Genomic DNA, 15895 nt, shown 5'->3' with positions numbered 1-15895 from the left:
CACAACACATTGCTACTGAATATTGTACCCATAAGTCATAATCATATGAAGGCAAGGTGAACCAAGACATAAGATTGGAAAAGAGGTAACAAAACTGTTGTTATTTACACATAACATAATTTAGAGAATATTCCTACAGGAGAATAAAGTCAAAGTGATACACTTAGCAGGGTTCTCTAAGTGGCTCAATATGAAAAGATCTGTTGTATTCTTAGGTTTCGGCATCATTTGTATAAAATGGTATTTACAAGGGGTGGTGGTAGTGCACATCTTTTATCCCAGCACTTGGGAGGCAGAGGCAAGTGGGTCTCTGTGAGTTCAAGGCCAGCCTCGTCTACAAAATGGATTCCTGAGTAGCCAGGGCTATACAGGAAACCCTGTCTCGAAAAACCAAAAAAAAGAAAGGAAGGAAGGAAGGAAGAGAAAGAAAAAGGAAGGAAGGAAGAAAGAAAACAGTATTTACAATATTATACCAGGTCTGTGGATGTAGTTCAGTGGTGGACTGCTTGCAGAGAGCACGAGACTCTGGATTTGATCCTTAGCAATAAAATAAGTAAATAGATATAGATGATAGATAGATAGATAGATAGATAGATAGATAGATAGATAGATGGGTAGATAGATAGATAGACAATATAGATAACATAGAAAGATAAATATAGATGATGATAGATAATAAAATGCCATGCCAAATCACACATTTTGTGCCTCCTGATGATTATCATTACTTATGAACTATGTCATCTCTCCCTACCAGAAAACAAATTCTGATAAATCTTAGAACCAACTTCCTCATGGTTCTGGTTCATGTTGAGTTACTGAAATAGAATACTTGTGATCAGCTCATTTATGGGGGAGAGAGGTTTAGTTGGCTTCATGGTTCTGGATGTCTAAGGTCCTAGTGCTAGCATGTCCTTCCCTTCACATGAGGATGTCTAAGAGCCTAGTGCTAGCATGTCCTTAGCTTCACGTGAGGATGGCTAAGAGCCTAGTGCTAGCATGTCCTTCCATTCACATGAGGATGTCTAAGATCCTAGTGCTAGCATGTCCTTCCATTCACATGAGGATGGCTAAGAGCCTAGTGCTAGCATGTCCTTCCATTCACATGAGGATGGCTAAGAGCCTAGTGCTAGCATGTCCTTCCCTTCACATGAGGATGTCTAAGAGCCTAGAGCTAGTATGTCCTTAGCTTCACTTGAGGTCTTTGCGTAGCTTCAACTCACAGCAGACAGAGCCAGAGGAGCAAGTGGATGTGTGTGGAAGACAAAAGGGGTCCTGAGTCCTGTGACAGTGAACCCAGTCCTCAGAGAGTGAGGAGCCATGCCTGTGAGACCTTACTCAGTCTAGAAAGAATGGCATTAAACCCACTTGAAGGTCGCACTTTCCAACCCTGCTCCCCTAGCAAATGCATTTCTGCAGGAGTTCTGGATAAACCTCAACTCACATGAAGTCCCAGAGGCAGCAGTGTGCCAACTGACAACATGGAGGGGGGCATTATAATTTTTCCTAATTTCAGAATATTTTATACATGTGTACAATCAAATATAATCATACCTACCCTCCCCACTCCAACTTCCCCCATACATACCCCACAATATATATACGTCCCAACTTTATGCTTTTCTCTTTTATAACCCACTAAGTGCAATTACTGTCGCCTATATGTGTATGGCTGCACAGCATGGGTATTTGATCAACAAAATGTTGATTGTGAAATCTAGAGAAATGACCCTTTTATCCAATACATGAATGAAACTAATAAAAGAAAAGAGAGACCCTGTAGATTAGAATAAAGAAACATATTTTTCAATCTCAATATTCAATATTGAGTTTGGCTAAATATTAATTTATGCTATTAAGTGACTGCGTGACTATTGGAATTTAAATGCTGGTGGGTATGTGAGGTATTAAGGAATTATTCAGATTTTATTGTTACATTTTTAGGTGTAATAATGATATTGTGATTAACCTGTTTTTCTTTTGTTTGTTTGTTTTTTTCTTTGTGGAGTGGGGCATTATCTCAAAATATACATACTAAAACATTTACCGGTGTTATATTTAGGAAGTGATGTCCTATGCCAATGTGTTCAAGACTACTTCGTACTTTCTCTTCTAGCAGGTTCAGAGTAGCTGGATTTATGTCGAGGCCTTTGATCCACTTGAACTTAAGTTTTGTGTATGGTGACAGATATGGCTCTATTTGCAGCCTTCTACACATTGATATCCAGTTATGCCAGCACCATTTGTTGAAGATGCTTTCTTTTTTCCATTGTACAGTTTTGGCTTCTTTGTCAAAAATTATATGTTCATAGGTGTGCGGATTAATGTCAGGGTCTTCAATTCGATTCCATTGGTCCACACGTCGGTTTTTATGCCAGTACCAAGCTGTTTTTATTACTGTAGCTCTATAGTAGAGCTTGAGGTCAGGGGTTGTGATGCCTCCAGAGGTTGTTTTATTGTACAGGATTCTTTTGGCTATCCTGGTTTTTTGTTTTTCCATATGAAGTTGAGTATTATTCTTTCCAGGTCTGTGAAAAATTGTGTTGGTATTTTCATGGGGATTGCATTGAATCTGTAGATTGCTTTTGGTAAGATTGCCATTTTTACTATGTTAATCCTGCCTATCCATGAGCATGGGAGATCTTTCCATTTTCTGACATCTTCTTCAATTTCTTTTTTCAGAGACTTAAAGTTCTTGTCATATAGGTCCTTCACTTGCTTGGTTAGTGTTATCCAAGGTTATTTTATGTCATTTGTGGCTATTGTAAAGGGTGATGTATCTCAGACACAGGGATCATCCAATGACAGAGCAATGGATGAGATCTACACGAACAACATGGACGTGAGTGGGAGTAATGAAGGGCCAGGATCGAGGGAAAGAGCTTAGGAGAGCGGGAGATCCCAGCTGGATCAAGAACAGAGAGGGAGAACAAGGAATAGGAGACCATGGTAAATGAAGACCACATGAGAATAGGAAGAAACAAAGTGCTAGAGAGGTCCACAGAAATCCACAAAGATACCCCCACAATAGACTACTGGCAGTGGTCGAGAGACAGCCCGAGCTGATCTACTCTGACGATAGGATGGCCAAACACCCTAATTGTCGTGCTAGAAATCTCATTCAATGACTGAGGGAACCGGATGCAGAGATCCACGGCCAGGCCCCAGGTGGAGTTCCAGGAGTCCAATTGGCGAGAAGAGGAGGGTTTGTATGAGTGAGAATTGTTGAGACCAAGGTTGGATAAAGCACAGGGACAAATATACAAACGAAAGGAAACACATAGCCGAGGAGCCCCCAAGTGGATAAGCCCCTCTGAATAAGTGAGACAGTTGATTAGCTTGATCTGCTTGGGAGGCATCCAGACAGTGGGACCGGGTCCTGTCCTCAGTGCATGAGCTGGCTGTTTGTATAAGCTGGGGCTTATACAAGGACACTTGGCTTAGCCTGGGAGGAGAGGACTGGACCTACCTGGATCTACCAGGTTGAACTCAATCCTCAGGGGAGTCTTTGCCCTGGAGGAGATGGGAATGGGGGGGGGGCTGGAAGGAAGGTGGGAGGGAAGGGGGGAGAACAAGGGAATCCGTGGCTGATATGTAAAATGAAATTTAAAAATGAATTTAAAAAATAAATAAAACATTTACCATGAAATTATTTCTGATTTGCTTCAAAATGATTGAGTAACTGGTCTATGAAGATTCATCAGACCACCTTTAATTTTTTTTTCTTATACTAAGGATTAAATGTAGTGCCTTGTTCAGACTAGGCTCGCTTACCAATTCTGTGTGCCTTTGATTTGCCTGAAATTATCCTTAATAAAAATCAAGGAAAGCCGGGTCATGGTGGCGCATGCCTTTTAATCTCAGGACTCGGGAGACAGAGGCAGGCAGGTCTCTGTGTGTTTGAGGCCAGCCTGGGCTACAGAGTGAGTTCCAGGAAAAGCACAAAAACTACACAGAGAAACCCCATCTCAAAAAACAAAAAACAAGGGAAAAAATGGACCCGAGATGTAGCTCAGTGGTAGAGTGCTTTGCCTAGCATGAGCAGTGATCTGAATTTGATCCTTACTAACACACACCTAACATCTGCCTAACACACACACACACACACACACACACACACACACACACACACACTGCACAAATGACTTGAATAGGCAGTTTACAAGAGAGAATTTCCAAATGGCTAATAAACCTGACATTGCTCAGTGTTTAGTTATGGGGGTTGCACAGGAAATCACAATGCGATAACAACCACTCACTGGAATCACTGAAATAAGAGGTGGATGTGCCAAGTCTGGGCAAGATGGCAGGACTGTGGGGGAGCCAGTCACTCATGGTCTGCTCACATGATCAAAAACTCAGAAGAGGCATGACCAACTAACGTTAAACACGTTAAACACGTGTACCACGAACTCAAACAATTCTTCTCCTGCTGGAAATAAAAATCCCATAGCAAAGTACCACTTGATTTTCTTTGTCTCGTCATATGATTATAAATCTTTCTTTATAAAACAAACTCACTCTCCCGTCTGCCTCCCATGCCGTGATGGACAATACCCACAGCACCCTTACCACATTCTTTTCCCCAAAGTTATGTCATCTGAATGTCTCACTTCAGCTCGAGCTCCTAGACAGCACTTTCTCAGTATCTAGAACATTCTGCCTCAGTGTCTATTTGATAATAGATCCTAAAGCTACCATTACTACTATTTCCTTCTTTTTTTCTTCTCCTCCTCTTCCTTCTCCTCTTCCTATTCCTTCTTCTCCTTCTCCTTCTCCTTCTCCTCCTCCTCTTCTTCTTCCTCCTCCTCTTCCTCCTCCTCCTTCTTCCTTCTTACCTCTTCCTCCTCTTCTTGGTTTTTTGAGACAGATTCTACCTGTGTAGTCCTGGCTGTCTTGGAACACACTATGTAGACCAGGCTGACCTGGAACTCAGAGAAATACTCCTGCACCATGCCCATCCTAAGGCTTTTTGAAGTGAATTAAGAGAAAGACAAGGTGGGCAGTGGTGGCTCCAAGGACTTGCTTTTGCCTCTGACGTGGAGTGTTTGCACGCAGAACCTGCTTCCAACCTCTGTCTCCCCTGGAGACGCCCCCAAGTCACCAGGACCGAGGGCGACCCGTCTCCATCCATCCCCACAGCCCCCACAAAGCCCGCCGGGATCCTATCCTCTGCGCATGCTCACACCCGAGTCTCCGGTTGGTCGCCTAGGAGCGTGGGATGTTTTCCCAGGATGCTCTGCGCTGCTGTCATGGCTGCCACCGTGTGTCTGTATCCTCACATGGGACGCTAGTCCTGTGGGTGTCTTGACGGTGCCCATGGCCACCAGACGCCGGCGACCTTGGCCCCTCCTCCTTCTGCTTCCTCCTCCCCCGAGGGACCCTCGCGGGACCCCGAGTTGGGTCCAGTGATGCCGGGGGTGACGTGGACTCCGGAGCGGGCGCTGCTGAGGGGCTTCTCCACGGAGGCGGAGCGGCTGCTGTGCACGCAGGAGGGGCGCTGTGGCTCAGGTGGGGGCTGTGAGGACGGGAATGCCGGCCCTGGGTACGGAGAGGGGGCAGGAGGGGGCAGTGTTGTTCGGTGGTCTGAGATCTGGTGGTCTGGGAAAGTTCCCGAGAGACAGACTTGAGCTGATTTTCTTCCTTTAGGACTGACAGGTAAGAGAGTTCGTCAGGAAAAAGAAAAAAATCGGGGTTGTGAAAGTATTGAGGCAGGTGTGAGCTGGGGAATGTGAGGGAGTCACGAGAGATCCTGTGTGTTTGGATTGGCCTCCTGGGGGAGAATATTGAAGGTCGGACCTCAGCAAAGGAAACTTTTCTGTGTCGGTTGGAATCTCTGAATTTCCCAAAGAAGGGCACTACGCCTATTATTATTACTATTACTACTACTACTACTATTATTTGTGTGTGACCTCCACTCTGCTGCTCATAGTCATTGTAGGTATCCTGTAATTCTAGGAGGGTTGATGTTGGTAGAGTGAGAAGGATTTGCTCAAGACTTAGTGATTCCTGTATAGCCAGCATTCTGTTTATACCGTTTTGTATATTAAAATATCTGTGTAATGGATTATCATTTACACTTACATTCTGTTGGCTTGCGGACCTGATATATATATATATATATATATATATATATATATATATATATATATATATATATAACAGATATTGGAGTTTTCTTAGACTTGCTGTTGGAAGGGAGCTATGAGGCCATGTTCTTACATTCAGTGACACGAAATATATTTCAACTCCACAATGTTGGCTGAAGATTGACAGCTACCTGGAGAAGCAGATAGTAAATTTCCTGGATTGCTACGGATTTGGAGGAAATTGAAAGGTAGAATTTTATTTGAAATTTCCACAGAGAAACACACATGTGCAGAGGGCTGGAGAGATGGTTCAGTGATTAAGAGCACTTACTGCTGTTTCAGAGGACTCAGGTCCAATTCCCAGCACCCGCATGGTGGCTCACAACTGTGAAACTCCAATTCCAGGGAATCCAACATCCTCTTCTGACACCCATGGGTACCAAGCACATATGTATGCCCAGGCAAACCACTCATATACATCAAATGAATAAATAAATTTTGGATACTTTTATGGCAGCTTGGCACCATACAGGCCTTGCTATTTAGCAACTGTTGATAAACCTGAGCTCACGATGTGTCAAGTAATCTCCGTGAGGTCTCTGGTCCAGATCTTCCAGAATGAGTAATGGAAGTGGTGTGGGATCAAAATGAGTTTTGTATATGAGAATGACGCATGCGTGGTAGTCACTGCTAATCTCCCCAGAGCTTAGGTTTGGTAAGTGCTAGCTATCAGCTTGTGTCCTTTTGCTTCTTGTTGTTCCTCATTTTGTTTTGTTTTGGGGCAGAGTCTCACTATGTAGCCTTGTCCTGGAACTCACTATGGAGACCAGGCTGGCCTCAGACTCACAGAGATCCACCTGCTTCTCTGCCTTTCAAGGGCTGGGATGAAAGGCATGTGCTTTAAAGGGGGCAGCTCATTTTTTTAACGTGTAAATGTACCTTGAATCCTGCTATTTCTGGGTTACTGAAAGATGCTTACATTTCCATTTGCTGTGTCTCAGATTGTTATCTCTGAAGCGATCAGAGAACTCCATGTGTTTATCATGGAACCCTCAGTTTATCTTTCTTCAGTTAGGATGCCTGCACACTGATTAAATATAAGCCTTCTAGAGGCTTCTGTTTTATTGTCATATGTTGTTAACTTACTTCTTCTTCTAATCCACCCGTGACGTCTGTCTAGTATTGTTAACCATCTCCAAAATGCCTATAATATCATTCTACCCTGATGTTTACAGAACAATTTCAGACAGTCCGAGGAATAAGCCAGCTAACTCCTTAGGTTGTAAAGATAAATAAGACCTAACACAGATTAATAAATAGTTCATAATTCTGTTTCATTTTTTCTAATTTCCAATAGTGTCATTCTTGATTTTGTTGTTGTTCTTTGTGATCGTGTTGTGTATTACACATTTGGCCAGGGGTTTGCAATAAACTCCAGGCTGGCCTCAAACACATAATCCTTTTGCCTTAGCTCCTCAAATTTGGGGATTACAGGGATACACCACCATGCCCAGCTCCAGCTCATTTTTGATTCTGTTTTTTTTTTTTTTTTTTTTTTTTTCCCCTCTTTTGCCACTGGGGATTGAACTTCAGACTTCTCACATTCTACCATTAAGCTGTATCCCTAACCCTTTTCTCTACTTTTCATTGTGAGGCAGGGTCTTACTAAGCTGGCCAGGGCAGCTTTGAGTGTGTGATCCTCTTGCCTCCTGAGTAGCTGGGACTGCAAGCTTCAGCACACAGCCTGGCTTTGTTTCTGACTCTTCTTTGCTGGCTGATGTGTTTCTACTGTAGTAAAGTTCGCCTCGTGGATTCACATCCCTCCTCTTCCTTTCCCCAGCGCCACATGGCGTGCACAAATGCATTATTCATAGGTGCACCCGAATTGTAGTTTGAAAAGAGGCACTTGGTATGACCTCTTTCAGGGTACACTCTGGAAGAGAATGTTTTGATGATGGGGAGATTCTGTGTCTTTTTGTAGTCAGTATGGTAGCCACTTTTCATACTTGGCTATTGAGTACTTGAAATATGGAAATTGAGACTGGAGACTATGTTTTAAGTTTAAGTTAAATTAGATTTACATCTGTGTTAACATTTTTAAAAAGATTTATCTATTTTTATTTTATATGTATGGGTGTATTTCGCCTATACCAGTGTGCTCCATGAGCATGCAGTGCATGTGGAAGCCAGAAGAGGGCAGCAGATCACCTGGAAATGAGTTACAGACAGTTGTTAGCAGCCATGTGGGTGCTGGGAATAAAACCTGGGTTCTCTGGAAGGGCAGCCAGTGCTGAGCCATCTCTACAGCTCTAGAATAAATTCAATTTAAAAGCCACATGTGGCTAATGGATTTATTGGACATTGCAGATATAAATTGTACTATATTAGGATAGTTTCAACTACTACTTGATGGTTTTGTTGTTGTTGTTGTTGTTTTCCTTTTTGTTTTTTGTTTTTCCAGACAGGGTTTCTCTGTGTAGCTCTAGTTGTCATGGAACTCACTCTGTAAACCAGGCTAGCCTTGAACTCATAGAGATCTACCTGCCTCTGCCTCCTGAGGGCTGGGAATTAAAGGTGTGTAACACCACTCCTGGCTAAAGGGAAACATTCAGTTGGGACTGGCTTACAGTTAGTTCAGAGGTTTAGTCCATTATCACCATGGCAGGAATGGCAGCATGCAGGCAGACATGGTGCTGGAGAGGTAGTTGAGAGGTCTACATCCTGATCCATAGACATCAGGAAGAGAGAGACACTGGGACTGGCTTGGGCTTCTGAAACGTCAAAGCCCGCCCCCAGTGACACACTTCTTTCAACAAGGCCACACCTACTCCAATAAGGCCACATCTCCTAATAGTGCCACTCCCTATTAGCCTATGGGAGCCATAGAAAAAGAAGAAGCCAAAGCATGTATTTGCCGATTATAAGATCTTATATACAAAATCTCATAAAGATTACACAAAAGCTGTTAGAACTAATTTAAATCAGCAAAGTAAGAGTACAAATCTGTCTTAGGGTTTCTATTGCTGCGACGAAACACCATGACCAAAAAGCAAGTTGGTAGGGAAAGGGCTTATTAGGCTTTCACTTCATCATTGCTATTGACCACTGAATGAAGTCAGGACAGGAACTCAAACAGGACACAAACACAAGATAGCAAACATGTGATTGTCTCATGTCTGAAGCAGCAAAGTCTAAAACCTGTGAACTAAGCCAAAACACAAGGGATCCAAGGAATAAAATTCATGGATTTAGTCTCCACACAACAGTATCAAGGGAGGGCACCCATGGATTTAACCCTTGAGCCTGGACAGGATGACCACATAAGCTCAGCAGAGTGGAAAGGTGGGATGTTCGACCAACTGAACAAACAGATGGAGTCGGAAGATATATTGTCTCTGGGGTCAGAACAAGAATCCAAACCTGCAGGTAGAAAACCCAGTTTTCCCCTTGAAGAAGTAGCCCTTGATATATCATTGGAAACTGGACACTTAGCAATTTGGGCCCTGGAATCAACTTCGAATTGACACTTAGCTGCTGTGGGCCTAGATTTAAATCCACAGATTTCACATTTGGGGACTGTGTCCCCTCAATCCGTTCCTTCAGTGATAAACTTTTAGACGTGGCTCTGGTTTTGTCTTTTCAGGTTCTACCTCTCCTACAGATGACGGCTGTATTACATTTACAGAATTCTCATTTTGCAACTGTGATTCTCTATCCATTTGCCTAGACTTTACTTTCTGGACCTGTGGCCTTGGGATCACATCTTTAATATGTTTTTTGGGTCCTGTAGTTAGTCCTGCAGGTTCTACAACTTGTACAGGTGGTTCGGTGATTACTTCTGCAGACTTCATATTCTGGGCAAAGGACTCTGATTTCTCACCTTGCACTCCTGGTTCTAGACTAAACTCCAGAGATCTCACTTCTGAATATAGGTCTATGATAGTTCCCTGGGTATCATCAGCTTTAGAGAATGTCAACCTGAGGGTCTCTGTGTCTTCATCTTCTGGTTTCAGAGTTCTTTCTGATGGGTTAGTAACTTCTGAACCCCGTTCTAGAGTCACCTGAACAAACTTCACATCTGGGGGCTGTGGCTCTGGGGCCATCACTCCTGAGGTCATTGTTTGCACTTCTGAATCTAGTAGCAAATCCAGAGTATCTTTAGTTGCACTTCCTGATTCTGGAGTCTCTTCCATCTCTTTTACAACTTGGGTCCCAGGTTCAAGAGTCTCTTGGAGTGGTGGTGAGCTCACCTCCACAGATTCTGAGGTCTGGCTCAATGGTGCTGGACTCATCCCTAATGATGATTGTGGCAACGGAGCAGATTCTTCCACCTGCCGGCAAGGTTCAGAGGTCACCCTTGTTTCTGAGATTGGATGCTGTAGGGTCAGTCCTTCAGGTTCTAGGAAATGATAACTTGGTTTGGGGGTTGCTTCTAAAGATTTTGTTGCATAAAAGTGTGTGCTTGGGATCAGTTCATCTACTTCCATACTCTCCATCAGTGCCTCAGGAATTAGACTCCTACCTTCTACAAATGGAGTCTTTGTATCCTCAAGCAGTGGTACAGAGGCTATCTTATCAGAGCCAGTGCTTTGTGAACATGGTTCTGGGGCCAAGTTCACAGATTTTATATCTTCCAGTGATGGTCTTGGAGTCAACTCCACCATTTTTATATCTCCTTGTAACTCTTGTGATAGGGCTGAAAGAGCTTCTTCCATACCTTGAGACTGAGAATCGGAAATCAAATGTACTGATACATTACTGTGCAACTGTGGACAAGGAGTCAGCTCATCAGACTTTTTATTTTGGAGTCATGGTTCAGTTGTCAGTTGGCCAGATTTCACATCTTGAAACTGAGACTCGGGCTGATGGCACAGATGTCTCACTTTTCAGTTGTGGTATGGGGGGTTAATTCCTCATATTGCATATTCTGCTGATTCAGTTCTGGAGCCAAATCTATACATACCACTGTTGAAGTTGGTGGTCCATATTTTTCCATTTCTGGGACTAAATCTGTGGTTATGTCCACAGATTTCATACTTTGCAATCTTGGATCTAGGATTAGGTGCTCAGATTTTACATTCTGTAGTTCTGGGGGTAAGTCCATTGAATCCCTAACCTTAGGCTGTGGGATTGTACACCCCCCCCCCGAAATATTCCATTTCCTGAAGCAGTGGTATGACTGGCCCTACTTCAGCTTCTGGAACTTGATGCTTTTGGCTCCTTCCTATAGGTACTGCACCTTGATCTGGTGGTGCTGGGATTGTTCTCGTGGATTCCATTCTTTGATGATGTGACTGTGGTGTCTCCATAGGATCCTTCACTTGTGGCCAGTTCAACCCCATAGTTTCTGTCATGTTATGACTTTGCCTTGGGCTCACCTCTGAACAGTTTAAGTCTTGGTGCCATGGGGTGATCTCCGAAGGGTCTGTGACCTGATGAGACAGTCCTGGAGTCAGTGACACACACTCTGTGCCTCGAGATTGTGGCATAGTCCCCACGGAGACTCCAACTTGACCCTGTAACCCAGAAGGCAATTCCAGAGACTCTTTGAATTGAGGTTCTACAATTTGTAGTGGTGTGATCATTCCTGTCAGAGATGCCTGGACTAGCAGGGTCACCTTTAAAGCATGCAGGGACTGACCTGACAGTAGTAGGTCATCAGTCATTCCTGGTGGTTCCAGGACTTTAGATGGTGACTGTGGAGGTACGCTTCTAGATTCTACAGTTCCTACTGGGACAGCAGTAGTCGAAACATCTGGTTGAGCTAGTGCTGTGGATATCGTTCTATATAAATAAAACACTGATGGCCAGTGACCAGACAGGAAGTGTAGGTGGGACAAGGAGAGAGGAGAATTGGGGAAACAGGAAGAAGGAGAGAGAGACACTGCAGCCACTGCCAGGAAAAGCAGCATGTAAAGACGCTGGTAAGCCACCAGCCATGTGGCAAGGTATAGATTTATAAAAATGGGTTAATTTAAGATATAAGAACAGTTAGCAAGAAGCCTGCCACGGCCATACAGTTTGTATGCAATATAAGTCTCTGTGTTTACTTGGTTGGGTCTGAGCGGCTGTGGGACTGGCGGGTGACAAAGATTTGTCCTGACTGTGGCCAAGGCAGGAAAACTCTAGCTACAGGTTGAGCTGACACTGGGGTCAAATTTTCAGCTGGAGGCTGGGAGCCTCGGATCAAAGCCCTAGATTTAGTAATGTGTGGCTGTCCTAGTGGAATTATCTGCATGACATCCATGGCTTGTTTTGCCACTGGAGACACTTTTGTATCTTCAGTGGCTTCAGGCAGTGCACTTGAGCTAATTTCCATTGCATTTTGATGTACTGGACTGGGAGTAATCCTGATGTGTTTTGTGGCTTGATTCTGTGACCCCAAGGTCATGGTCAGTGTTCCCATGTCTTTATGCTGAGGCTAGGGAATCATTTCCACAGCTTTCACAACCGTCTGCTGTGGCCCTCGACTCATACATCCTGGTCTTATGGCTTGATAGTTATGCAGTGTATCCATCTTCACTGATTCCATGACTTGGTATTGTGGCTTTGGGGCTATTCCTACTGGTTCTATGCCATGTGGACTTAATTTGTCAATCATCCCCATGGAATCCATGACTTAAAGCAATGCCTCAGGAGTTACCTCCAGGTATCTGTGACTTGACTCTATCTTGAGGCCATGCTCTTCAATTCCATGGTTTGATGCTGATGATGGGTTACTTTTATTGGTTCAATTACTGATTCTGGAATCAAATTTGAAAATTTGATACTAGACAGTGCTGGTCCTGCTAAGATGTTCCCCGTGGACTCTGGTGTTGATACTACTGGTTTCTCATTTAAAGGAAACTGTTGGCAATCTATGCTTTGCTGTTGGGAGCCTAGTCTCAGCTGCATAGGCTTTCTTTCATGAACACATGGCTTCAGTGCAAAGGAAGTCTTAGTACGTTGAGAACAGTGGCATGGATCGAACTCTAAAGGGTTCACACTTGGAGTCGGTGAGCCTGGCTTCAACTTCACAGATTTAACTTTTTGAAAACAAGGTTCTGGTGAAAATTCCTTACTTCTCAAGTCCTGTAGACTGCAGCCAGGTGTCACTTTTACAGAATTTGTCAAACAAAGCAATGGCTGTTTGCTCATCTCTGGAGACATTCTATCTTCAGGCAGTGGGGTTAGTGAAACTCCCACAGATTTCACACCATTTGACAGAGGCCTCAAAGTGAACACTGGTTGTGCAGTTTGCAGCCACGACCCAAGTTGGTTCTTCAAAAATGGGATCTCTTGGCTGCAGGAAGTTGAGAAGAGAGCATGGCTGACCTAGGAAACCCTGACAAGGGATAAAATTCCTAAAGCAATGGAGCCATCAACCAGCTTTCTGATGGAAGAAAGACCTACTATATTGTTTGTGATATGGTTCCTGCTTCCTTTCCTGGTTGCCTGAATTCTCTGTGACCACTGGATAAAAGTATATTCAGTTCAGTTGATCTCAATGGGAAGTCGCAGAACAAACATGTGTTAATATTGTGGAAACCCTTCCACCTGTGTGACAGGGAATCACCCCACACCACACAGTACAGTGGGCTGCGCACACTAGCTAGTACCATTGTGTCCAGGGGGAGGAAGGGAAAGTGCCTATGGAGTGCAATAAGATAGCAGGGTTTGTATTGAAGCCGGGGGTAAGTGCTATTAAAATGCATATATATGCTGATTTAGAAAATATCTCTGTCTGCGGGGAAAGGCAGGCTTAGGAATTATTGTACTGTGTTTTTAAGCATAGTGTAACCCTATGGGAGGTGCTCTTTTCACTCAGGCCTCACTAGCCAATCAGGCCCTCCAGGCGACCTGTCAGTCAGAAGTGGTGCATGGTCCTTGTAGCAGCCAGCTTCAGGCTTGACTCCGAAGAGGAGAAGGTGCCATTGATCCTGTGTGCTGTGTTGTGAATGCTGCTGCAGGAAGCTGAGCAGAGAGCATGGACAAGCTGGGAACCCACAACATGAATACAGTGACATATAATGATGTACATGTTGACATCACTCATGATGAATGGGCATTGTTGGATCTGGCACAGAGGAATCTCTACAAAGATGTGATGCTGGAGACCTATATGAACCTCAATGATATAGGCTACAATTGGGAAGATCTTGAAGTAGAAGAACATTGTCAAAGTTCTCAAAAACATGGAAGGCACGAAAGGAGTCATACTACAGAGAAGTCATATGAACATGCTCAGTGTGGTGAAGCCTTTGTAAATCACAGTCATCCTCCAAGGTATGAAAAATCACATACTGGAGAGCGACCCTATGAATACAATCAATACGGTAAAGCTTTTGCACAAGACAGTCGTCTTCAAAAGCATGAAACAACACATACTACTAAAAAACCTTATGGATGTAATCAATGTGGCAAAGCCTTTGCCCATCGAAATATTCTTCAATTTCATAAAAGAATACATACTGGAAAAAAGTCCCATGAATGTAATCAATGTGGTAAAGCCTTTGTTCGTCATAGTCATCTTCAAGAGCATGAAAGAACACATACTGGAGAGAAACCTTATGAATGTAATCAGTGTGGTAAAGTCTTTGCTCGTCACAGTGCTCTTAAATTGCATGAAAGAATACATACTGGAGAGAAACCTTATAAATGTAATCAGTGTGGTAAAGCCTTTGCTCAAAATGGTACTCTTCAAAGGCATGAAAGAACACATACTGGAGAGAAACCCTATCAATGTAATGAGTGTGGTAAAGCCTTTGTGCAGCCCAGTCATCTTCAAGGACATAAAAGAACACATACTGGAGAGAAACCCTATGAATGTAATCAATGTGGTAAAGCCTTTGCACAGTCCAGTGATCTTCAAGTACATAAAACAACACATACTGGAGAGAAACCCTATGAATGTAATCAATGTGGTAAAACCTTTAGTCGTCGCAGTAATCTTCAAATGCATAAAAGAACACATACTGGAGAGAAACCATATTTATGTGATCAGTGTGGTAAAGTTTTTGCTCATTACTGTCATCTTCAAGGGCATGAAAGAACACATACTGGAGAGAAACCCTATGAATGTAATCAGTGTCATAAAGCTTTTGCTTATCACAGTACTCTTCAAAGGCATGAAAGAAGACATACTGGAGAGAAACCCTTTGATTGTAATAGGTGTGGTAAAGCTTTTGCTTATCACAGTAATCTTCAAAGGCATGAAAGAATACATACTGGAGAGAAACCCTATGAATGTAACCATTGTGGCAAAGCCTTTGTTCATCACGTTGCTCTTCAGTTGCATGAAAGAACACATACTGGAGGTGAAACCATACATTTGTAATAAGCGTGGTAAAGCTTTTGCTCATCACAATGCGCTTCAATTTCATGAAAGATGACATAATTAAGAGAAACCCCATGAATTTATACAGTGCGGTAAAGCCTTTGCATAGCCCAGTAATCATCAAGTATATAAAAATTCATACTGAAGAGAAACCCTGTGAATATTATCAATGTGGTAATGCCTAGTGAAAACACAGCAAACGTATAATTGTAAAGCTTTTAGTGTGTAATTTGTCTTTAATTGGTAAAGCCTTTGAATATAACATTAGATGTTGAAGATCTGAAAAAAAAAACTAATACCAAAGGAAATCTGAATATATATGAATTGGTATGATCTTCAGCCAACATAATTAAATTCAATTACAGAAGATTAATTATTTTGGAAAAAAAAAGGGATCTCTTGAAACTCTGCCCCTATCGTTAAGTGAGATGACATCACACCTTGAAAAGGTGGTCCAGATTTCAACAGAACAGATTTTTGACATTGAGAT

General features: G+C 43.0%; 1 protein-coding gene across 1 annotated transcript; it reads left to right on the top strand.

The window, feature by feature from the left end:
* The first annotated feature begins 8934 nt into the window (after positions 1-8934).
* On the top strand, positions 8935-15742 carry LOC114696969 (zinc finger protein 431-like). Its single transcript, XM_028874989.2, has 2 exons — positions 8935-11847; positions 12225-15742. The coding sequence occupies exon 2, from the start codon at positions 14056-14058 to the stop codon at positions 15403-15405; it is 1350 nt and encodes a 449-aa protein (XP_028730822.1). The 5' UTR covers positions 8935-11847; positions 12225-14055; the 3' UTR covers positions 15406-15742.
* The last annotated feature ends 153 nt before the right edge of the window (positions 15743-15895 follow it).

Source organism: Peromyscus leucopus, chromosome 22 (genome assembly GCF_004664715.2).
Source record: "Peromyscus leucopus breed LL Stock chromosome 22, UCI_PerLeu_2.1, whole genome shotgun sequence".
Lineage (NCBI taxonomy): Eukaryota > Metazoa > Chordata > Mammalia > Rodentia > Cricetidae > Peromyscus > Peromyscus leucopus.
Note: the sequence above shows the minus strand (reverse complement) of the source record. Positions and strands in the feature narration are given on the sequence as shown.